At 31.2% G+C, this 26,179-nt stretch overlaps 3 protein-coding genes across 4 annotated transcripts; 1 reads left to right on the top strand and 2 right to left on the bottom strand.

The window, feature by feature from the left end:
- Positions 1–261: 261 nt before the first annotated feature.
- Positions 262–4,177, bottom strand: LOC105127784 (probable L-ascorbate peroxidase 6, chloroplastic). 2 transcript variants are annotated; one of them, XM_011029204.1, is made up of 12 exons: positions 3,868–4,177; positions 3,633–3,740; positions 3,345–3,465; positions 3,158–3,258; positions 2,984–3,071; positions 2,767–2,834; positions 2,593–2,679; positions 1,723–1,797; positions 1,543–1,620; positions 1,355–1,459; positions 817–879; positions 262–667 (listed from the first exon to the last, which is right to left on the bottom strand). In XM_011029204.1, the coding sequence occupies exons 1-12, from the start codon at positions 4,096–4,098 to the stop codon at positions 662–664; spliced, it is 1,131 nt and encodes a 376-aa protein (XP_011027506.1). In that variant the 5' UTR covers positions 4,099–4,177; the 3' UTR covers positions 262–661. The 2 variants fall into 2 exon arrangements, with proteins under 2 accessions (XP_011027506.1, XP_011027505.1); XM_011029203.1 differs by having other exon boundaries at positions 3,633–3,743; positions 3,868–4,176.
- Positions 4,178–17,320: 13,143 nt separating this feature from the next.
- ALDH3H1 (aldehyde dehydrogenase 3H1) lies at positions 17,321–22,868 on the top strand. The gene is made up of 10 exons (XM_011029202.1): positions 17,321–17,724; positions 18,874–18,942; positions 19,042–19,138; positions 19,225–19,431; positions 20,717–20,832; positions 20,973–21,077; positions 21,164–21,336; positions 21,429–21,519; positions 21,961–22,110; positions 22,467–22,868. Exons 1-10 carry the CDS (start codon positions 17,500–17,502, stop codon positions 22,698–22,700), a joined length of 1,467 nt encoding a protein of 488 aa, XP_011027504.1. The 5' UTR covers positions 17,321–17,499; the 3' UTR covers positions 22,701–22,868.
- A 312-nt stretch (positions 22,869–23,180) lies between these two features.
- Positions 23,181–25,226, bottom strand: LOC105127782 (mitochondrial protein import protein MAS5-like). Its single transcript, XM_011029200.1, has 3 exons — positions 24,966–25,226; positions 24,308–24,738; positions 23,181–23,947 (listed from the first exon to the last, which is right to left on the bottom strand). Exons 1-3 carry the CDS (start codon positions 25,170–25,172, stop codon positions 23,503–23,505), a joined length of 1,083 nt encoding a protein of 360 aa, XP_011027502.1. The 5' UTR covers positions 25,173–25,226; the 3' UTR covers positions 23,181–23,502.
- Between the last annotated feature and the right edge of the window lie 953 nt (positions 25,227–26,179).

Raw genomic sequence — 26,179 nt, 5'->3', positions numbered from 1 at the left:
TTCTTCAAGAAATCACATTTGCCAACGGTTAGCCCCTCTCAACCAATTTACTAGTGCAATTCTCTTATGACTACTAATGCCAAACAGGTCGTCAATTTATGACTGCAAGTCTAGAAAAATTATAATGGCTGGGTTTTGATAGGAAAATGTGTTTTGAGTACATTTTGCCACTGCAGTACATGGTGATCTACCACTACCACTACCACCACCACAACCTTTCTAGTTTCAGATCGTTAGATCATTCATTAGCTCACAATATTATGGTTTTTGATGCAGCAGAACTCTTTATTTACCTCAGGAAACACCACAATTAAAGCCAAGCGGGTAGAAACAACACTATTTTATAACAATCCTCAAAAACAAACATAACTTCCAAGAAATGATGTTAAGAACAGCAATCCCGATCATGATATTTAGAAAATAGTTAGACCGGAGAGGCTTATCTGGGCTTCCACCAACTGCTTTATACTCGGCTTGTATCTTCCGTTTCATAGCCTCTGATAACTCTCTGTATTTCAAATAGCATCACTAATTGAATTTTATTCCTTCGTTCTTCATTTCAACTTCCAAGTTTTATATGTGATCTCACAGAAATAGCAAATACGTTCATCCTGTCTGTATTATTGTAAGAAACGGCAGTAGAAAACAAGATACTTGTTTTTTAATCCTGCAGTGAATCATGAAAAGTGAAAAAATGAACATTTTGCATGTGTATATTTCTGCCATATAAACCATCCATGCAGCCCAAAAAAGCAGGGAATTTTGATAATTAATAATTAAAAGAATGCTTTGAAACAAGAAGCTAGTAATTACAACCTTCCCGGAAGAGTACTTGGCTGCCATGAACTTCTCTCCAGCAACACCATCTAGCACAATTCCCTGATCACCAAAACATCAGTTAGTTTTTCAAGTTAACAACTTTCTCATAACCATTGTACTTTACAACTGAATCTAATCATGGGAGTTTCAATAAATTAGACATGGAAAAGAAATTAAAAAACTGGAGTTTAAGTGAGTAAGCATCCATAGACAAGTTAAGAACGGGTAGTTAGATCTAACCCCTAGAGTACATGGAAAGAATGCGTGCATGTGCACTTGAGTGTGAATGCACGTTCATGTGATATGTCATCAGTCAAGGACTATCTTAGAGGGCTTGGTAATCATAAACATCAGTCATAAGCAGCTCTCACGTATTTATTATCTGAGGCAAAAAAAAAAAAAAAAAGAGCTGTGTGCATAAGATGAACATTTTTCCAAGACCTTTCAAATATTTTCAGGGGGGCTTACAGATAAAGTAGGCCTTAAGACAAAAGGCATGCATTGAACATCCAGGGATGACACTTGGCTAACAAACCTCTTTAGGATCAAATTTTGCCCCAAGATTGCTTAGCTTGGCATGGGCTTCCGCATAATCCTTGAAGAATGCCTCCTGATCTTCAGCGTATTTCTCTGCATACTCCTGCAGTTTATGCAAAATTAAGCTAACTAAAAAGATTGTTATGTGCTTCTTGACCATCTTACTCAAACTTCAATCCATTTTACCTTGAATGAAGGATCTTCAAAAAGAGCAGCATCAGTTGGCAATACAAGCAGATCATCATCCTTTCTTTGTTTAATATCCTGTGCAGGTAAATCATATTCAGCAAACAAGCATTGTTACACCCCCACCCCTAAATTTTTATATCTGTTTATGGCATAAGTACCACATTCTGATTGTCAAACCTTGAAGTAGGAATTGTCAAACTTCAGCCATTCTGCTGTCCAGGACTGCCCTCCTGGTGCTCCAGGCCCATTTTTCTGTAACGCAGCAGATAGATTGTAAATATCTAAATGCTATTGATGCTTTCTATAGCTAATACTGTTTCTATTATTACCATCCATACAAAGCTGCAAGATGAGACAAAAGATAGTGATATTAAAGAAAAAACTTCAATTACATATATTTGTCAACTGGAAACCATGCAATAAATCCCATGTCAAAATGATAAACTGCACATTTTATCAAGGAAAACAATAGTTGTTAATAGGAACCTGGAATAGAGATCTAACATCTCCAACTGCATGTTTTGGCTTTAAAAATTGCCTGGCAGATAATATCACTAGTTGTTGTGCACCAGAAAAAAGGGAGCATAGAGAGAAAGAGGCAATGATTTGACTGATAGTCACTTTATAGCATCTCACTTGCACAACTATTAGCCCGTCACCTAAAGATATGCACATCTCCCATTTAACAGTGATGTCAAATGAGAGAAAGATGTATCGAAATCGAAGTTATTGGTTTAGCAATTAGGATTAGATAATCGTTCAAGGTAACTCTGAATATGAGGTTGGGCAATCTCTAGGAACCATCATCTAAAGTTCCTAGCTAGTGTAATATACTTAAAGCTATATCCACAGTTGCAAAAGGAATCAATTGATTACTAGTATATTAAACTGCTAAATGAGATACAAAAGTCTATAAAATCTTTTTAGTTGGCAGGTTACATTTCCTAGAGGACACGTTAATAACAGTCATAATGATTGCCAGGTCTACAATTAAGCAGCTCTAGAAAAAACATATATTCTAAAAATCAGAAGATGCTGCTTAAATACCGTATACTTCGTCTCTGGTTTGCCCCAACCACTGCGTTCTGGTCTAGACCTTCCTAGTGTGTGTGCACCAGACAATGCAACTATTTCCTGCAGTTTAAAGAGTTAAACAGCAAACAAAATAAAAAAGAACATTGAGGAATCACCGAGTAAAGCATAATATGAAATTAAAGTTACCTTGTCATTTAATCCCATTCTGTAGAAAACTTCTCGTAAATGATCCGCAGGTTTAGGGGGGCCAGCAGCTACACACCAATTAGGATTTTAAAAATCAATACTAAACTGTGGTTACTTTATAACAAGCTTTAAGCTTCTCTAAAAGAAAAGAAAAGGTTATGGCAACAAAACCAAACTAATCGAAATGGTTGATAAAGATCCGATTGAAAATACTAACCAGGAAGCCTCCCCTCTTCTGGGCACTCCTCAGGAGCTGAGACATCCACCCTGCCATACTTCATAGGAATTTTCGGGCCACCAGCTTCCTGAAAAAGCAACACATTTATCAGTAAAATGTTAAGATAGTGATTTCAAACAAATCACATAAAATTCATGAAAGAGCAACCGTGACCTCTATCGCAGTTGCGCTGGCCAATTGGAACAAATCCGCATATGTCACACCAGAATACTTGTCTTTGATAGGCTGAATCAGTTTCAATGCATTAACGAGCCCTAATATTCCAAGTTGGTTAGGCAAAGAATATTTACAAAAACCAAGCTAATTGTTAGTTATAGTAATTACAATGTGAAGCAATTACCTGCGTTGGCTGCATGCTTAAGTTCAATATCAAATCTAAGACTTCCATTGGCTCCACCCCTTCTTGGCCACTCCTCTATGTTCTTGTTGTATGTGCCAGCGTCATGCCACCCTAGCCGAACCTATAAAAATTATAATAATAAATAATAACATTAAATCAGCATAGAAACTAGAAAGCGATAATTTTATTTGACAAGCAAATTACTATGAATGAATATTTGAATTTAAAGAGAGAAAATTGTTATATCAAGTAAATTAACAGAATAATAATACTGTAAAATCGTATTACCAGAATAGGATGGCAAGATTTAGATTTAAGCAGTTCTTTAATATCCTCTCTGGCGCTCTTCAACTGAGCAGGATCAGACGCCGCAGCAACAGTGCTCATTGACGATCGCTTCTTCACTCAAAAAGAAATAAAAACAAAACAAATCACAAAAATGAAAAAAAAAAAAAAAACAGCCTGAGCAACGTATAATTTAAATATGTAAATAGAGTAACAGAGTGAGAGAGGGAAGTGAGACCTGATCTTTAAAAATGTGAGGTGCGAGAGGAGAGAATTGGAGACATTTGAGAGAGGAAGGAGAGTAAGAGGAGGAGGAGGAAATAGACAATGAGGAGGACGCTGAAGAGAGAGAGAGACGGACGCGAGAGGCGGAGTGAAGGAGGCGGACAGTGGCGGCGGAACCCCTGAGAGAAGCCATCGGTTGCGATTTTGGTGGTGACAGTGTTGAATAGGAGGGATATTGTGCCATCCGGGATTGTGCAACTGTTTTTATGTGCTGATGAGCCGGGCTTGCTGGCTTTTTAAGCGCCTAAGGTGCGCACACGCATTTATAGGTGGTGTTTGGCAGTGGATTAGCATTTACCTGTTTGTAATAATGCCTCTACACCGTCTTGGAAAGGCGCTGAAGAGTCAAAAGTCCAAAAAGCGAAGTGTTTCTTTTTTATTATTGTTGTTATTATTATAAAAAATACCGAAAGAAATCTATGATGTACTGTGTCATAGTTAATTGATTTTTTTACCCTTGTGTATAAGGCAATTGCCTAACATATAAGTGTAAAATCGTTTTTTTCTAGAAGATCTAAAGGTCATTTGCGAACTGATTGTGACAATTTAGTCGATTTATTCTTTTGTTTTTTCAAGGTAAAATCACATCGTTGTCCTTGCAAACAAGAAAATTTGGCTTTGTGTTCATGCTCTTTTTCGTTTTTTCCACTCTAGCTGCACGGTCAAATAACACAACTCTCCCTTGCAGTTAAAAAATATTCCTCTCGGTGCGCTAGAGATAGCTAGTACTGTGAAATTAATTGAGATATTTGCATGAGATAGATTTTTTAATTTTTTTATATTTTTTTACAGTAAAATGATAAATTTAATTTTGTAATAAGAAAATATAAGGCTGGCTTAAAAAGGTGTTTTCATCTTTGCAGTAACTTTTTTTAATATTTTGATGTCTATGTTTAGTAATTTAAATTATTAAAATATTAATAAACCATTAAAAAAAAAGTTGATGTGCCCCGTGCCATCCAGAGGTGCAGAAAGTCTTTCAATGGCTATACTACCGACGCGACCGACATGTCTTTCAAGGTGTGCTGTGATGGTGAAACTAGTGACATGGTGCGTGGTGTTATATTCACAGTGGTTTAAGTGGCAACGAAGTTTTTTTATCCTCTCTCTCTTCCCTTTCTTGATCCTTGTATTCACGTCAAGTGTTTGAAAATCTAATTGTATTTTTCAATTTGTATTTGTGTTAAATGTAGTATTTTTTTCAATTTGTATTTGTGTTAAATGTAGTACTTTTTTATTTTTATTTTCTTTTTTTAAAATTCTATTTCTTATCATTCTATTTTATTTTATTTTTAATTCAATTTAATTGATTTTTTATTATTTTTTTAATTTTATCTTCCAATATTTTATTTTATTTTATTTTATTTAGACATGGTCCTCTATTTTTTACTGTTCTCTTTTCATTCTCTTATTTTATTTTTCAATTTATTCATTTATTATTTTCTTTAGATTATTTTTTTATAAGATCTGATCTTATTTTTTTATTTTTTATGAGTTGCCGAGCATTGAGCTCCGGGGTTTACTATAGATTTCTTTTTTCAATGCTATTCTTATCTCGTATATTAGATTGTAAGTTAATTTAAATTAATTTAGATTTTCTTTTAAGCTGATTTTTTTAAAATTTATTTGATATTAAATTATTAACCCCTGAGTTTTATGAGTCTTTCCATTTTTTTTCATGCGGTGTTGTATTGGGGCCAAACTAGTAATGCTAACATGTATTAACTCTTCTTTTTTTTTAGTTTTTTAATTTATTAAATCCTAGTTTTTTTAAAAGGTATTTTTTTAATAAAAATAATATTTTTTAAAATTAAATTTTTGTTGTCCGTGTAGAAAAAAGTCTAATGCGATTGTTCATGTACAATCAAATAAAGAATAATTATGGGAATAAAAGGTAGTTGGATCTAGTGTGATGCATAATATGGATAGCATGTTTAATGAATTAATTCAGGTTAAGTCAAGTTTTTTTTGTTATTATTTAGATAACATATTTTTATCTTTAATTTCATCATTCAACATTTAATTGTTTAAAAATTGAAAATTATAACTTTTTTAACCCAGATTCATCAAATTTTAAATCTATAATTATTATTTTTCCTCTTAAAAAATACATTAACGATGCCCAAATATTTATTTGCATCCGAATAAAAGATTTATTCAACTTGCTTTCTTTCGTATGCTTTTCTTTTATCATCTGATTAAATAAAAAAGTAGATTTCAACAAACAAATTTATCAAACACAACTACATTTGCTGTTTGTATTATAAAATTGTGTATTTTAATATATGTTTTATCTCTTAATTTTTCAATCTAGTCTTTAATTATCACCAATAAGTTTTTTTTTTTACATTCATCATTGCATGTAAAATTTAATTCATTTAATTAAATGCATTTAGAAGTTTTTTTTATTTCCAGTTTAGATTTTTTCTTGTTTTCAAAAACACATTGTACGTGCTTGTGTTTTATTATCTATGATTCAAAAAGAAAATAATAGGGCCACCCTCTGGTATTGAAAAATATACAGGGCAGCCACACGGGTCTAGCCCGAGGCTTTTTTCTTTCATGTGCAGGCACTTGGGAAATTACAAATGACAAGTTCACAGGACTTTCTCGGTCCAGAAAGACATGGAGAGATTCCAGCCGATCTGGTGGAGTAATTACTGGGACTCGTGGCACTGGTATCTGTTTGCATGTCTCTTTCATCATTTCATTAAAATAATGTTGCTTGTTTTCAATTAATTTTGTTTGCATGGCTCGGTATTTAAAGTGCTATACGGTAGTTTATATAGCATAATTTTTAAACGGGTACAAAGTGTTTGGGTCCTTTGCTGTTCTTGAAGGATTTTAAAAGTGTGATTTTGTTTTTTTAAAAAAAATATTTTTAGTTTAGAAATATACTAAATAATATTTTTTTAATTTTAAAAAAGTATTTTTTAAATCAGCACATTAAAATAACATAAAAACACAAAAAATTAATAATGTTAAATAAAAATAAAAAAATAAATTACTTTTAAAATATTTTTAAAATAAAAAAATAAACATATCCTTAATCATCTCAAAAATCAACATTGAATTATATATGGTGGATGTGCGGTTGCAATCATCTCAAAAATCAACATTGAATTATATCTAGTGGATGTGCGGTTGCATATCCTATCCTAAATTTAAAGGATGCTTGTTTACGTGATTACGGTCACGTTTTAATTAAAACGTAGTTTACAGTTGTTTGGCAAAGAAAAAATTAATTTACTATGCATGAGTCCCATATAATTTTTATGTTTGAAATGCTATTAATAAAAAGTAAAGAAATCCTGCTTTTCATGCACTGTTCATGTTAATTGCATTATTTAGTAAACATTATAATTAACATGAACAGTGTACACTGGTAGACTATCTAGTGAACACTGCAAAAGAATTACATTGTTCACTTAAAAAATAATAAACAGTGCACTTCACTTGTATTACATGTTTTTTTTAGTGTTAATTTTATTAATATTTTTAAAAAACTAGTTTAGAGTGAATTAAATTTATTTGTACTATGATGTAAACAATATTTTTTTTCAAAAAACTAGTATAGAGTAAATTAATTTTACTTAAGTTTAGAGTGAATTAAATTTACTTGCACTATGATATAAACAATATTTAAAAAAAAACTAGTATAGAGTAAATTAATTTTACTCATACTATAATATCAATTTTATATCTGATAATATTTTATCTAATTTTATTACATGATCAAAAAATTATGAAAACCGTATTTTTTACCGGATGAATTTTGTATGTAATGGAATTATAAATAGTTTAATGAAATAATAAAAAATATTTTATAAAAAATATTATTTATTTTATGATTAATAGGAGTAATTAATTCTACAATATTTAAATTTAAAACCATCAATATTAATATTTATTTTTAAAAATTATTTTAGAACCGTAATTTCATCAATATTTTTAATCAAATACATTAAATTATTTTTTTAATTTTAATTTTAACTATTGTTTTAATCAAACATTTATTTTTAAAACTAACTTTAATTAAAAAAAATCTTTTATAAAATATTTTTTAAAATCAGCTATTAAAATACCAAACAAACTTGTAATGGCTGCGAGACCTTTCATGCGAATAGAATGTACACGAGCAACAGTTCCGAGATTGAATTCTGAATATTTTAACAGCAGGGGAACAGACGAGCATGATTGCCGCTAGATGTGTTATTGTAAATGGAAGTTCACGAATCCAACGGAGGAGTGCGGATGTAACAAAAATAATAAGGATACTGGCAGTGAAAAGTGATGATAATATATATATATATATATATCTATATATTTGAAAAAAATATATATATCATTACCGTCAATAACGACATTTATCAATGATTAAGGTAATGATAATAGCACAAAAAATTAATATACAAATAATACAATTTTAAAAAATATTCTCATTTATTGATTTTATTTCCACCTCCCTTGTTTCAATAAAATAATTATAAACTAGGGATAAAATCTACATCTCAACTCCCACGACTTCATCCCTTATCACCAACAACACCCTTGAGTTCTAGAAATGCTATACATACAGCAATTTTTTGTATAATATGCTGCCACATTCCTTGCTTGATTTGACAAATAAACTCATGTTCTCATCATATAATTAATAGATTTCCAGGTTCCGACTCAGCTGTAACGAATTAGCAGATCATAGTTGATAAAAAAACTCTGGCGCAACTCTGGCGCTAGACTCGTGGCGGCTCATCAAAAACCACAAGCCAGTACTCTTCCCCGGACTGTTAATCTCAAAATGAATGGAGGTTGGCGCTGGTATTCCAATCAACTCCGGAAAAGTGCTAGGAAACGTAAGTAATGTTAAAAAAAAAATGATGTTGATTTTTGTGTTTTAAAAATATTTTGAATAATTTTAAGATTTTTTTAATTTTAATTATTTTTTTAATTTAAAATCATTTTTACTTGTAAATTTTAAAATATAAAATAAATTATCATTTCAATATATTTTTAAATAAAAAATATTTTAAAAAATAAAAACATTCTGTAAAAGGATAACAAATTTCTCTTCAGGCAAGCAAGACCGAGCCCGTTAATTGATTATGGATGGCCACACCTGTACTGATTTAGACCAGCCCAACTTAATTGCCTCGAAATTAATAATCCAAATTCGAATTATCAGGAGTTCAGCACCCCATCCAGAGAGAATAGGGCCTCATATTGATCTCCGGAAACAAAGCTTTAAGGTGGGCCTAAAAGGTGTTTTTGTCCGAGGCCTGACTTCATTCAGTGCATCGTGGCGGTGGGCTCGGGCTTATTTTATTACGAGAAGCTTTAAAGTTTGAAAAGCGTTCTTGATTTCTCTCTCTCGCCAAAAAAATAAAATAAAAATTAATTAGAGCCTCAAAGGTTATATTTAGTCAGTGCTTTGTCTCAACATAAAAACAAATATTTAATTGAAGGGAAAGAAATAATACAAAATAAATGCATTAATAAAACAATTTTTAAATAAATTTTTAAATTTTCAAAATAAAAAACAAAACAATATCACAATTCTCTCTTCTATCGTAAAACATCTCAATATCACCAAACTTGTATTTACATGTTACACTTCTAAATACATTCTAAATTTTATAATTAAATTTTTATCCTTACACTAGATTATTTTTTTTGTCAATGCATGACCACAAGCAATGATAAAAAGTCAGAAGCATTTATATAATCGGACATGTATTGAAGCCTTTTTTTTTTTTAGATTAATTATTTTTGGATTAATTTGTACATATCTTGATTAATCATATGAATTTTAAAATTAATAACTATATAAATTTTTATTTATTATAAAATTTATAAAACTCAAATTAATAATATTTAAAAAATAAATTCAAATCATAATCAATTAAATTAAATCTCCCAGTTAAGCTAGATTCCTCGAAGCTGCCTCTTTTATTTTTCATTTTCCCACATAATGTATGTTGGAAGATAAAAATAGGTGAACTGTGGAACAGTGTGGATCATGAGCAACTTTCACGTTAATTGCTTGACATGACATGTTATCTTCATAAAATGATGCTCAAACCCGTCACGACTCATTAAGTATCCGCACACGCTACATTAAATTGATATTTTGATTATCCTACGGCCAGTAGATTGTTACGTGCATTCAGCTCCTCGATACCTCCATGAAAAAGTGGTGGTCGTGAGAGTCCAAATACTCTCGAATGAAATAAATCTTCATTGTATCTCGACGATCGCTTGGTTTTCTGAAGGGGCTAGAAACAGACATGTTGAAAGGATTCTGAGCAGGAAAGGGATTTTTCTTATAAGAAAAAGACAAATTCAGAGGAGTTGGAACTTCTGCCGGCTGCATCCAACCAGAAGAAAAAAAATCCATAGGTGGTGGTCCTCAGTTCTTTGATCCATTGCAGTAGGTGGCTAGCTGCTGTCGAATGACGTCGCAAACTAATCTTTTATAGATTTTGGACAGACTATAATCATGGAAGGTTGCTGGTTATTGTTGTTTATATTCATGTGTTGTCAATTTGTAACACTCTGTCATTTTGATTTCAATGTACAGAAAATTATACTTTCAAGTTGTGAGTTCATGCTTTAAAATATGATTATTTTCAAAAGTATTTTTTATTTAAAAATGAATTAAAATAACATTTTTTATATTAATACATTAAAAAATCTAAAAATATATAAATTTTTTAATATAAAACAAAAAAATATTTTTTTAATATTTTAAAACATAAAAATAAACAACTTGCAGGGTAGCGTTGTAACGTTACCATAGCTCCCAAAGTCTGGTACGTGTCCTTCCAGGAGAATGATTGATTTGCTGTGAACCTGCAACTTGCAGAACCATTGATCAAAGACTGGCCGGCAAAATTCTCCTGTGTTTATTTGCTTGGGTCTGGAAATATACTTTTGAAAGGTTAACCGAAGTATTCTGTCGGATGCTATGTTAAAAAAATAAAAGAGAGGGGGCATAGCTTTTTTTAAGCTGATTGGGAAATGATTTAGTTGTGTTGTTTAAATTATATTTTTTTAAATTTTGATTTTTTTGTTTAAAATAATTTTTTTATATATTTTTACATTGTTTTAATGTGTTAAAATTAAAAATATTTGTTAAAAAATAAAAAATTATTTTAATATATTTTTAAATAAAAAATATTTTAAAATATATTTACTTTAAAAAATATCAAATTAATTTTTTAATAATTCTGATATACTAATATTAAAAATAAAAAATATATATTTTGAAATAAAAACACCCTGCACAATATCAAACACGCAACAAGCATCTAACGTTACTGAATCTTGGTTCAAGCCTGGCCTGAACGAATATATACACACACACACTTTACAAATACAATAACAAACGGTTCCTAATCGAGATTTTTTCCCCTCTTTTTTTTCTCGCATCACTTTTCCTGGAAATAAGATGCTCGATGGCTTGCCTTGCTACAGTACACTGTGGCGTGCTAAATAACATCCAAGGTTGTTCTACTTGCCAGGCCATCGCCTCAACAGAAATACCTAACTTCAACACTCCGGACAGGCCATGGTCAGTTCTTTGGTGACCTAAATAACTCAAAAGTTTGACCGAACTGTGTCAAGACGTGACATGCTATATCTTGATAGCGTTTGTGAACGCCTCCAAATACCATTCAAGAGCATTTACATCAAAACGTGACATAATATCTTGGTAGTGTTTTTTCTAATATATAATATTAGCAATCTTTTCAATAGTTGTTATATATGAATCTAATATGGATTTTTTTAAAAAATGTATGGTCAAGAATATTCATTCAAAATAAAAATTATATTTTATATTTTTATTATAGAATCTTTATATATTTTTCTTAGATTATTTTTTTATTATATAATCTTTATATATTTTTTACTAGATTAATTCTGTTTTATCCATTACATAAAAAATATGATTTCATATGTTTTTCTATCAAAACTTTCTTTTCATGTCATGATTTTTTTTAAACAAAAAGCAATGTTTTTTTATGGAAAAAAATGTTTTTATTTAAAAAATGCATCAATAAAAAATACAATTTAGACTGAAGAGATAATTTTTCCCCTGCTTTTTTTAAAATAAATATTTTAATTGCCTATACTTTAAATTAATAAAAAATTAATAAGTAATGGCACCGCGGTAGTTAGATAATTTAAAATAATAAAATCGATTGTGGGCAATGATGGCTTGGGTGGCATCATCCTCCGTGATAAATGGCTACTGGTGAGATAAGAAGAGACGGCAAGTACCCCTGAGGCCCAGTTCTTTCCGTGAACTCTGACAAAACGGAACCTGCACGTTTGGTGACACGGTGCTTGTAACTTGCGTAAGTTTTGCTCTATTTGGTAGCGTAATCTCTCTAATAGGGCAGTGCGAACCACTCTCCATTGCATGCGAGATTGGATTCAATGGGAGGATTCTTTGAAGCCGGGAAGATCTGATTCGCTGCTAATTTCGTCCTCACGGACGGAAGATGGGAATATCATGCGCAGAATTTAAAAATTGATATTGCAGAGTGATGCCCGTGATTTCTGGTCGGGTGGCTTCTTTATTTCTGTCATTGGTAGGGAGATTATTGGCTTATTCACGAAAAGTTTTTTTTGGCACGTGAAAATTAATAGAAACTGTGAGTTTTTCCTAGTTTATACGTGTCAGTGTAGATATTACTATAAGAAAATTACTATTTTATCCTTCAGTCTCGGTGTCAAGGGTAGTTTTATCTTTTTTAATCATCCACGGGCAATTAAAAGATCGGTAAAGGATATATTTATATTTAAAAAAATTAAACAATAAAATAACTTATTTACATCCTATGTTAAAAAGAATAGAATTGATGAATAAATTTTTTTTGTCTTTTTATTTTTTAGAATATAGTAGAGTGATGTATTTGTCCTTGAAAAAAAAAAAACAAGACACGCATTAAAAAAGCATCTTTTTCTTTCACATAGGGTTTTTTTTTTTTTTTTTTAATACTCATAAAAGATATTTTGTTATTTTTTATATTGGATAATTAATGTTTTATTTAAAAAAATATTGGCGAGTACTTAGTACATATCATCACATAAATAACATCTATGTTGTCTGGATAGCATGTGTGACATCTTCTAATAGTAAAAGTTGTTTTTTTATTCTATTGTTAAAAGTATTATTGTGTTATTTTCTTCTAGTGTGATACGTGGTGACTAATAATAAATAATTTATTATCTATGTTTGTTTTTTTTTCTCTTTCCTATATAAAGGGAATATATTTATTATTTTTGTTTTTTGTATTTCAATTGTAGTCGTTATTATTTTGATTTTTTATTTTATGGTATCAAATATCTTAATTTATATTTATTTTTTAATTTTTTTAGTTTATTTTTTAATAGCTGTTGATGTTTTTTTTTATTTTTATATAGATAATTATTGATTTATTTAATTAGATATTTGCATAAAAAATTTAATTTACATTTTGATTTTTTATGTGAAAAACACATGCATATGTATACAAAATCTTTAAAAAAAAATAATAAAATTCACCACCCGCGAGGGAACATTTATCAAATAGCTACTTAGTTTATAAATCGGTTAGCTTCACACTTTAAAATGCTGGGATTGAAGTTTTGTTTAGTGTTCCAGTAAGAAATGTTTTGGAAAAAAAAACTAGTCCAGTTAAAATTTATTGACTTTTAAAATAGAGATTTAAAATATCTACACGATTGCAATTAGTAATTAAATCCCGCCTTTTCAAAAGACCAGTGAAGGATCTAACCAAAGTTTAAAACTAAATCAATGTTTTTTTACCACCAACTATATACTATAGATTGATATGTAGCATGTCCAGTTCATATAAGATAGTTTACATTCGATAATGTCCTGGTGTCGATTTCCCCACACGCACCGCCACATGTTAAGGTAGCGACTAGCATTGAACTAGTAACGATAAGACTACATGTTTGATGCTCGATTTTAGTTTTTTTTTTTTTAATTGATTGTCTCCATATGTAAATAATAAAATCATCAAATGAAATTCAAACTTCAATATATATATACTTCAATATATATATATATATATATACATGATAAAAGTACTTTATAAATTATATGATAAAAATTCAAAAATTATATTACAAGATAAAAAAAAAACTCAGCAAAAAAAAAAAAGAAATTTGGATCCCATCAAAGAAAGGGAAAAAAAAAATCTCATCCGTTTCTACCTTCAACTACGGTCATTTTCAATTCAGCTGGATTTAAATTGAAAAACACAATCAATTTTGAATGACAATGAACATGTAACATAAAAAAAAAAGGAGCTGAAGCTGAGGGTATGTTCAGTGTGCACTTGTACAATTTAGTATTCATTATAAAAGTATTATGTTTGTGTCATCTCTAAAAAAAAAAATGCCCTGGTGTCAGGGGAATCTTGTTCTTTTTTGCATCACTCATTAGTTATTAAATGACTAATCAGGGGTATAAATGTCTTTTTTTTTAAATGACTAATCAGGGGTATAAATGTCTTTTTTCTTTTTCTTTTTATTTTCTTAATCATACCAAAACAACTTAACTATCATGGGTTAAAATTTTTAAAAATGAAAAAGTGGGATATTTTTATCTTTTTATTTTTTTAAATATATTAAAATAACACATTTACTCTTACAGTAAAAAAATCTCGTGTCCAAAGGCTTTTCAATCCTTTTACTTTTTTTTTTATTATTGAGTTCATTGAGAGCAAATTGATTTTTTACTATGAATTCATTATTATTTAAATGAAAAATATTGTGAATCCAATGTCAACGTGTGAAAGAGCGAGTGCAACACTTTTTAATAGCAAGAAATGCTTTTTTATTGTATCTTTAAAAGCGTCACTGCATCTTCTTTTTTTTAATGCTATGCATATTGATGGTTATAAAAAATTTTATTATTATTTTTTTCTTTTTCACTCTTTTCTCATAAAAATTACAACTTATTCTTTTTTATTACTTATATTTAAACTTTAGTTTTTATTATTGTTGTTGTTATTTATTTTTATTTTTCAATTTTAATTTGCCATGTATTATTTTTATTTAATTTAATTCTTATTCTTTTAATTTTTTAATCCTTTTGTTAAATTTGTCTTTATTTTTAATTTCACAGTCTAAAAAAAATTATTGTTGTCCTCTAATTTATTTATTTATATTTTTTATTCTTATTTTTTAATTATTATCTTTTTTTATGATTTTGTTTTGCAATATTTGATTTGTTAGAGAATGCTTTTAGTTTAATGATCCATGTTACAGGTTTTAAAAGTTAATGGGTGATGACATTTTTTATTTTATGATTTTATTATTTAATATTGTTTTTTTAAATTGACTTTGTGTTTTTTTATTAGATTATCTCAACTATATAGCATGAGATGCAAGCTTTATAGATTAATTCAAATCAACCCATTTATTATTGCCGAGGTTATATGTATATTATGCTATCTCGAGTTGACATGTATCTATTTGTTTTGTCCTTTTTGTTTACTTGATTTTGTACTTTCGTGTCCAATTAGTTAAAAATTGAATAATATTGTTTTTTGTTATTGAATTTTTTTTTAAGTTATTATGATTGATTTTTTTAATATTTTTTTTATTACTGGTTATCTTTATATCGACTAAGTCTGTTGGATTATATTAAAATAATTTTTATATTATCTAATTTTAAATTCGATCTAACTAATAAGTCATGTCAAGATATTTTTTACATCAATTTTATTTTTTATTCTCAAATATTTTTTACATTTCAATTGAGTTTTATTTGAACTCTTCTAGTTAATTAAATTATATTATGACAATTCTTATATAATTTAATTTTAAATCTAAATTAAATAAAAGTTAAATCAAAATATTTTAAAATTAATTTATCAAAACATATTCAATATCACTGTCAAATAATTATTTATAATCTAAATATCTTTTATTACATTAAATTTTTACAGACAACCCGCAGACTAAGCGCAAGAACATAAACTGGTCGTAATCAATCAAACACAAATTCGCAGCTCTTCTTTGGTTGTTGTGCTCCAATCAAACCCAAAACAAAACCCCCAAACATGACGCGCTCTAAAATTATGTGAAAACATGGCTCGTGTCGATATTTAAAACACTGTACTCATGATAGCAACACACTACTCAACTCTCATTTATACATCATTTTTGCTGAAAAATATTTCTTAAAAAACGATTTTTTTATAAAAGATAGAGTTCTAGATGCTAGATTGGTCATGGAAAATAAATTAAAAAATAATATTTTAGTTTTTACTGTATTATAAAAAATTAGCTGATTTTTTTTTCAATTTTATTTAACATTTATGAAATATTAAATGTAATTATTAGACAACCTACAATAAAAAAATAAGATATAAAAAATATAATTATGAATTTTTTTATTACATCATATATAGCTCATTGCATAAAATGTAACTATACATATAATATAAATATTTTAAATATAATATTATAGATATCTGAAATATTTTAAATATAATATTATAGATATCTAACCTTGTTAAATATTTTTAAGTAAAGTATATTGATATTTTTAGTTGTAAAATGATAAAATAAGTTAGAAAATAATACATTTTGAGTTATTTTTTCAAATAGTAGAATTTTTTATCAAATATTTTTGTGTTTAGATAACATTGATTTTTTTTTCTATAACATCCTAATTTACAATACAATTTATACGACTTAAAATATATAATTATTTATAATATAACATGTTTTGTATTTGGATGTATTTTCTAACAATATTATTTAAATTAAAGTATCATAGCACTAATATATCAAATTAATTTGCTTTTATATTATTAATTAATATATCATAATATATTATTTCCTATATAAATATATTATAAATTTATTATTTTCTAATAATATAGTATTTTAAATGGCTCGTGTCGATATTTAAAACACTGTACTCATGATAGCAACACACTACTCAACTCTCATTTATACATCATTTTTGCTGAAAAATATTTCTTAAAAAACGATTTTTTTTTTTATAAAGATATTTTATTAATATATTATTGTTTATGTGTACATTGTAAGAATAGTTAAATATTGTATCATCTTATTTTATTTTTTTATAAAAAGGTTTTTTAATTTAAAACTTATGAAATCTTGTATTATGATATCAGTTGTTTTTTAAAATATTTGTTGTTTAAAAATATATTAAAAAAATTATTTTAAAATTATTTTTAATATAGTATATTAAAATAATTTAAAAAAAAATTTAAAATAATTTTTTATTTTTTAAAAATATTTTTAGACCACACAAATAATGAACATATTTATCTCTACAAAGAAATAAATTTCTCTTGCAAGCTCTATACAACAAAGATAAGAAAGTGATGAAAGTCCCACCAAAAACAAGCACATGGCTTCCCCGGACAGTCCCATCAAAAACAAAAAGAGAGAAGGTCCCTCCCTTTCTCTGTCTATTTGAACAACATACTCCAACACACCATCGACACACCAAACTTTCCTTTCACTAACCGCTCCTTTCAAGAAAGGACCAGCAAAGCTCTTTTCTTTGTATCGATCGATTGTTGGAATGGCAACGGAGGAGGAGAAACAGACGGTGTTTGACGTGGAGGCAGCGAATATGTTAACCAAAGAGCTGAGAGACGTTTTTGCTTCTGGCAAAACACGAAGTTATGAATGGAGAATATCTCAGTTGAAGAGTATGATAAAGATGTGCGATGAACACGAGGAAGACATTGTTGATGCTCTTCATCAAGATCTCTCAAAGCCTAAACTCGAATCCATCGTTTACGAGGTCAGAAAAATTTAAGGCATAGCACCTTTTTTTTTTTTTTAAATCCTCATACGTCCTTTTTTTTTTGGTTATATGATATGACATCCTTGAACGTGAATGTGACATTTTTTTTTATGCCTAGGCAATTTAATGGAATGATTGACGACACAGAATCAGTACCTATCTACTTATTATCATTGAATACCTGTTGGAGTTGAGGAACCAGCAATTTATTTATTTTTTGCTGTCCTTACAGGATAGTGAAATCACAACAGCAACCTCGTAGCTCTGTCCCTGTGCTTTTAGTTTTTCTGTCTTTTGTTTGAGTAGAACTAGAAGTTTGTTACGGTTTGAATTCCCTACTTTCTGGCTTTAACTGGATGCGAGTACTTAGGTTTCGATAGTCTAAGTGAAAGTTGGGTAGGAATGGTCCGGTATTCTCGAGAGAAGCTTTAACGACATCACTTTTTTGTTCATGAGAAGGTTTAGTCTCTGTCTCAAATATGATATGCAGCTGAATGCAAGGAAAGATACAGGGCTCGGGCAATTATAAATGGACAGATAGTGTCTATTATACTACTTATTCTAGGAATACTCAGATGAGAAATTTGAGTCAATTTCTTGACCAGATATTTATTGTATGTGACTCTAATGGTGGAAGTTGGTGCATTAGATTGTTTTACCCGTTGACACCTTGTTCGGATCAATTTTGTTTACCTGGTACAGAGGCAGTCATATTGTAACTGGAATTTGGGATGGGATTTTGGCACAACTAGGTTTGAATGTACTGATGAAGAAAGAAATATCAGGACAGTATTTCCTAGAAAACTATTTTCTTGGATAAAAATCTCACCAAAAGAAACTGAACCATGACTCCAAAGCGCTATCAACTGTATTTCTTACGAGTGTATCCATTGTCTCAGGTATTAGTTACGATATCTTATTAATCTGCTACAGATTAATTGCTAATTTTGGACATCATCTTTTAGCCCTGTATGATGTGGGGTTTGCGTGCGTGGGTTTGCAAGCACTTCTATCGTTGTGAATATGAAAAGAGAATAATGGAAACTGCCGCATTTCATATAAATTCAGATAATTTATATTGCATAAAGTTCTACGTGAAGTTTCATGTCAGTTTCCTCCAAAGTTGATTGATGGTATGTTATGCAGATAACTATGCTAAAAAACTCTTGTACATTGGCTATTAAGGAACTGAAACAATGGATGATGCCAGAAAAGGTGGTTGCTCCATATAACCTTTCCATTATTTGTGGTTTGTTTACAAATTGGCTTTTATTGTAAATGATTGAGTGCAATCCATATCATTTTTCATTGCAGGCAAAAACTTCTTTGTTAACTTTTCCTTCATCAGCTGAAATAGTGCCAGAACCACTGGGTGTTGTGTTGATTATTTCAGCATGGAATTACCCTTTCTGTATGTTCATAAAACAAAGTTCTCTATATTTACCTGCATCTGTCGCTTGACACTATGATAATCAAATCTGATTTCTCTCTTTCTAGTGTTGTCTCTCGATCCACTTGTTGGAGCTATTGCAGCCGGTAATGCGATGGTTTTAAAACCATCAGAATTTTCTCCAGCTACATCCTCGCTACTTGCAAAACTACTTCCAGAGTATTTGGATATCTCTTCGATAAAGGTTGTCGAGGGGGCTGTTTCTGAAACTTCTGCACTACTGGAGCAAAAGTGGGACAAAATATTTTATACGGGTTCGTGTTCATTCCTCTGTTTCTACATGCATGTGGAGTCTGATTGTTAGATTATTCTACACACAGAAATAAAGGGTGGTAAATCAACACAAAATTGATCTTATACTTTATTTTTTTTTTACAATTCTTTGAAGTGATGTAAGCAACATCTTGTTAGATGTTGAACAAGTTGTGGAATTCTTTTCCTAGAGGTGTTTGGAAGGGTTTGAAGCCAGCTCCATAGTTTGAAGTCTTAGAGGTCCTTTCTGCTTTTTATATGATTGACATAGTTGGAAAAGTGTAATTTTATTAATTTGAAAAAAAAAGGGAGCAACTCTCAAGCATATTGAGCATGCACAGTAAATATGTATTGGCAAAGGGAGAAAGCGAGGCGTAATAGAGCAGAAAAATCAATTCCACTTTACACTAATCCCAAATACAATGATGTGTAAGGGGTGATTTTTTTTATATCTGTTTGACAGAGATGTCATTGAGCATTCTATAATCTTTGGTGTTCCTAAATGTCTCATGTCAATCCTCACCATACCACTAAAATTGCTCTTTATAATCAGTGATGATGTGAAAAGTGTAGCATGTCCTGAGGGCTGTAGCTTTTGCATTCCTCTAAAAGAAGTAATTTTGTCTCTCACATTTTTGTACTCAAGCCTTAAACTGAATTTTGTTGGAAGGGCTTTGTAGAATCCAGATTTTATATATACACTGGTTCCTTTACACGAGGCTGTTTTTTAGAATTTGGGAGTACGTGAGACTTAGTGGTCGTTACTTTTCAGAAGAAAGAAAGATTCTCATGGTCTCGAGGTTTAAATGGGGAGGTTAGAATGTTATCTCTTGGACTCCCTATTATAATGGTAGATCGTGGAATACATCTTTTGCCTGAGGAGGACATGTTTCTATTTTGGTCTCGGAGTGATAAATTGCATTGCTTTGGGATGTTGCTGGTGTGGAGTTATTCTGCTATTGTCTTAGGACAATGCTGCTCAGATTATTCTGCTCTCCCAATTTGTGGAGTATGATATCCAAAGCGTGCTCTTTTGAACTACTGCTATATTTAGTGTTTGTTTCATTTCAAGGCCATGATTTTACGTCTCAAATAATTAGTCTAAAATGAGGAAAACATAAGTAACAATTTAACTGCTGCCCAGTTAACAGAACTTTCAGTTACTCTTTTGGAGAAACCTGCAGGTAAAAGAGGAAACTAGATTGATGCTTTAAGCATTCAAGTTAATTGATGTTTTCGTACTTTAACCCACCTTGAACCCTAGAAGATGTCATCCTTGTTTTACAGGCAATGGAATAGTTGGACGCATCGTGATGGCTGCTGCAGCAAAACACCTGACACCAGTTGTCTTGGAGCTTGGAGGAAAATCTCCAGTTGTTGTTGATTCAGGTATCGATTTACAGGTAAAGAACTCCTCTCATCCCTTTCCATGTGCTGGTAACAGGTGCATTTTCTCCATGCTCATTGCTACACGCCGTTAGTTATGGCACCATAAATTTCACTCACTGTCATGTTCTGACACAATTCTACCTGTTTCTCCAAGATTGCAACTAGGCGGATAATTGCAGGCAAGTGGGGGTGTAATAATGGACAAGCTTGCGTATCCCCGGATTACATCATAACAACGAAAGATTGCGCTGACAAACTGGTAATATTGAGTTCTAGTATTCATTTCCCGTTCCTTGTTTTTCCATTTCTTTTTTCAGTCATCCATTAACTCCTTCTGTGGAACAGGTGGACTCTCTGAAAAAAGAACTAGAGACATTTTATGGAAAGAATCCATTGGAATCAAAAGACTTATCTCGAATTGTGAATTCCAAACATTTTTCTCGTTTGACAAAGCTACTGGATGAGGATAAGGTTTCTAGAAAGATTGTCTATGGAGGTGAAAGAGACGAAGCCAACCTGTGAGTATCTGCTTGCCATTTTCTTGGTTCATTAATTTAGTTTAGCTGGGTGCAATTTGCTTCTCATTGGGAAATTTTATCTTCGATGGCAGGAAAATTTGTCCCACCATATTGGTGGACGTGCCTTGTGACTCTCTGATAATGAAAGAAGAGATTTTCGGTCCCTTGCTTCCCATTCTCATTGTAAGCATCAAGAGATCCTCAGCTCATGGCTGTATTATTTGTGTGTACAGTATATGAAGGAGGACATAAAATTGAATTTAAACTACTTCTATAACATTAAAGGAGGAGTTTCTCTTTATATCAGGCAGAAGTGATAGAACTCTTATTACATCTGCAGAATAATTATCATTAGAAATAGCAGTAACATCACAGTTTTCTAGATATGCTCTCTACATGTGTCAGTTGATCAAAATCTGCTAGTATGAGGTTGCTGAGCAATTTTCGGCCGGAATAAAGCCTTCGTAGATGATAAAAAAGAAAGATTAATCATGACTGTTATCTGGATAGTAATTTTGAGTACAGTAGAAATTTTAATGCAACAGGTTGTCACAGAATTCTTGCTATAAAACGTGGGATGTCAATTATGATTTCTTTCTTAGTTTTTTTTTTTTTCCCGAACAGGTTAGCAAAATCGAGGACAGCTTTGATATGATAAATTCGGGAACGAAGCCACTTGCAGCTTATTTATTTACCAATAACAAGAAGCTGAAAGAGCAGTTTGTGGTGTCTGTTTCTGCAGGGGGTGTGGTCATAAATGACATTGCTATGCATGTAATTATTCTTCTCTGAACTTCTAGAACCTGTTGCGATAGTACCCAAGTAGTCCCAATTTCTATGGTCATCGCTCAAGTACACTTATAGTTGTGAGGGGGTGGATGGCTGGGTGCCTCTGGCGCTAACTGCACTTATGAATGATTGTGTACACTCCCCCTTTCTCACATGAAGTGGGAATTACCACGATAACAGACCATGGACCACAGCTATGTGCGAGAGAGGGACTAAGACTCCTGGATTACTGAATGCTTGATCATTTATCTATTCTTTACATATACGCGCTCTTGAAATTGGTGTATTTTTATCCGAATAACCATCTAATATCTGTGCCTAATATGTTCTTGGCGGTGTAGCTTGCAATTCATACTCTTCCATTTGGGGGCGTGGGCGAGAGTGGAACGGGTTCGTACCATGGCAAATTTTCCTTCGATGCTTTTAGCCACAAGAAGGCAGTTCTATATCGAAGTTTTATGGGCGATGCAGCTTTGAGATATCCACCATACACACGGGGAAAGCTAAGATTGATGAAGGCTTTTATGACTAGCAATTTTTGGAACATACTCCGCGCTTTGCTTGGACGGTCTTAAGTTTTAAGAAGATGATGTGGCTGTCTTCGATGCAAGCTCAATCACTGTTATGTATTTTGTTCTTCTTAAATAATGTAAGCTGGAACATTGATTAATCAAAAGAATGAAGTGGAGTTCAATGTCAGTTGCACCTTTTGATGAATGAAATTTGTGCTCGGATTCTGTCCTCGAAATTTTGATGAGCTAACAACTTTTCAGATTCAAAGGATTCTTATTAGTTCCAAAAAAATAAAAATAAAAAATTCAGAAGATGATTCTCTAAATATTTGTGTCTGCCAGAATACGCTGGAATTTGCCTGCTCTAATCCCATCCCTTTAATTTTCTTTCAAGGTTATTCCAAAGCATGGCACTGAAAAAAAAAATACTAACAATGTTCTATCATTCTCAGCTTACAGACGAAATCTGATGTTGAATTCTCATTTTTCTCAAGCCACCAATCCAATATTACTAATCACAGGTTTGAAAGTGAGACCAGCAAATAAAATTTTGCTAGTTGTAGCTGTTGGCCATACAGCCAAATGGCATCTGAAAGCATTGCGGGTTCGATCCTTATGCCAGCAGCTTGGAAAAAGAAATTCACTTGTAAGGGGTCCAATAATATATAAACAAGTACCATGAATCTTCTACTAGTGACAGTTTCCATTGAACTTGCAAACTACTATCACTTGGACCAAATATTTGGTCAATTGCCAGAGAAGAGGTATGCCATAGAGATTCTAGGTATATTTTAGGATGATCAACTGGGTTGTGACGGCAAAACAGAGATAATGGTTTTTGACTCCTATGGAAAACTGAATGAATTCAAGAAGAATCCTGTAGAATACTAAGAATATCTGACCGCTGTTCATCTGTCAGTTCTGTCGGGAATTCTACTAGGAAAACGACTTTCAAACTTCCTCTCTTTCCTTGCTCTTTTGTGTTTGGCATGCCTTGACCTTCTATGATCCTTTCATAGCCAGGGTAAATGATATCATCGATCAACAAACTCGTTTTCTTACCGCCCAACAAAGGGATTGAGATTTTGCAGCCAGTTAGGGCCTTCACTAGTGGAATTTCTACTCCTATTTCCAGATCTTCTCCTTCCCTTCTAAACAAAGAATGTCTTTTCTCAGCAATCACGAATATTATATCAGCTGGGCAACTGCCAGGTCTCTCATTTCCCATTCCTTCGAATGTGATCTTCGTTCCCTTTTTCCATCCCGGCTTCACTTTGATTGTTAATATTTCTTCTTCTTGAATTATCTGCCTGCCAGAAACCCAGAAACAAGAAAGACGACATTAATACTAGTTAGTGATATTTTGATTTTACTCTATTCCAACCGGACTTTCACATGCTTTACAGAATTCCCTAATAAACGTACAATCATTCTGAAAAAAAAACTTGGTGTTTCCCCGCAATTTGAGTCTTACATTTTTTGCGGTCAAACAACATCAATTTTTTTCCTTGCTAGTTTTATGGCATTTTAAGATATAGCAGATAAAGATATGAAGGGTTGCAATCTTGAAACCTTATCTAATTTTGAACCTATTATTAAGGAAAAGAACAGTAGAAATTCCGGGAAAAGGAAGAAGCAATGAACGATGAACTTAGAACATGGGAACAAACCCTGTGTTTGTAATGACATCTCTTGTTATCTTGATCTTTTTCATGCATCCATAACATAACTCATCAAGCGTGCATTCGAGAGGCCTTTCAATAGCCGGAGGTTTCATCTTTCCCATTGAGTTTGAAAACATGATGTTGCTGGTGCTATTCCGGCTTGCATTTCTCGAGAGAGATGCAGAGGAGCCATGATGAGAATCGGTACTTCTTCTGCTCATGTTTCTCTTTAGAAAAGGTGGTTTCAGAGAAGGGCTCTTTCGGCTTCCAGTTCTTGACAGAGGAGAAGATATATTAGGAAAACAGCCATCCATGCTTTTGTGTTTGAAGAATCCTCTTGGACTCGAGGGATTGTCACCTCGCATATTATCAGCATTGTATCTTAAACTGTGGATTCCATTCATCGTCTCTTCGTCTTCTGTATCGTAACCAAGTTCCTGGAAATCCCACCTACGTAAGTATTTGCAATATTCACGATGGGTGTGGATCTTTCTTGTTTTTAAAGATCAACGTCTTGATGAAATTCTAGGATTTCGAATTCTACGTGTAACAATTTTTTTATGCCAGTTTTCTCGAGAGATGATTGAAAAAAAAAAACTTGTGGAAAACATTATTAGTCTCAAAAACTTGACAGTAACTAATTTATGCATGGAAGTATATCTACCTCAGGACCGTGGCTGATGGCTTCAAATTTTGCTTCTAATTCTTCTTCCCCTGGAGATATTGGAGATAATCTGCTCTTAAAGCGATGCCATCTGGTGGCTATTGATAGACAGGCTTTGCAAAATTCTTTAAAATTGAAAGCTTGCTTTTTCTGCACAGAAATGGGGGCACCTGTTGGTATGCCTAGAATGTCAGTATGATCTACCATGAGAAAGAGAGGGAGAAAAAAAGGGAAAGATACGAAGAGTGGCTATGGGCACGAGAATGCTTGGCTGTTAAAAGATGGAGCGTTTGTTGAGGCCTTTAATTAGCAGGATCTGTTACAAGAGATTGAGGGCTCCCTCGATCACCTTGACCATCTTTTATTGCACTGTAACCTTTTTTTTACCCCTTGAGAATTATAAAACCAATTAAAATCTTATTTTCAAATCATTAGAAGTCACTCAAGGACATCGTCACATAGATAAGACGAATATGGATGCCTATGATGTATTAGTCTCCAATTTACTTAAAATTATTTTGACATATTAATATAACAAATATTATTTTAATATATTTTTAAATAAAATAAATTTTAAAAAATAATTATTACTACCCTCTCAACCAACATTTTAATATATTTCATTACATGTCTTTATATTAGTAAAGACGGGTTAGGAATTTTTACATGGGTGATGTTGAATTTTATTTTTTACTAGTATAATCTTCTAATTTTCCATAGTATAGATGTATTTTTTTCAACGTGTATGACCATACACACAATTATTCAAATATCACGACTGATATTACATGATGATGTTCATTGCAAAAAAAAAACAAAGGTTAAAAACTTTCTTATTCTAGTAAATCTTTATGGTGGTTGTAAAAATTCCATGAGGTTTATAAAGATGGTGTTTTGATAGCTTTGTTAGGAGGTTTGAGGGATCATTAAAGATGCTGTTTTTATTCTCTTTTTAAATATAAGATGCAATTTTTATTATAGAAATTATATTTGTAGAAAAAGAAAGGAATATGTTTTATTTTATGATATGCCTAATAGAAAAATAAAACTAATGACTTCGAAATAAATATCTAAAATCTAGTCAGATTGGGTTTGGATATCTAGTATCCATATTTGTTGGATAAAAATAATAATATAAATAGTAATTTTAAATTTAGATATTGATATGGATATGGATATAAATGATATGACAAAACCAATCCATAAAAAAAACC

Source organism: Populus euphratica, unplaced genomic scaffold (genome assembly GCF_000495115.2).
Source record: "Populus euphratica unplaced genomic scaffold, PopEup_1.0 scaffold93.1, whole genome shotgun sequence".
In the NCBI taxonomy this organism is placed as follows: Eukaryota; Viridiplantae; Streptophyta; class Magnoliopsida; order Malpighiales; family Salicaceae; genus Populus; species Populus euphratica.
This window is presented reverse-complemented; position numbering and strand designations above follow the sequence as displayed.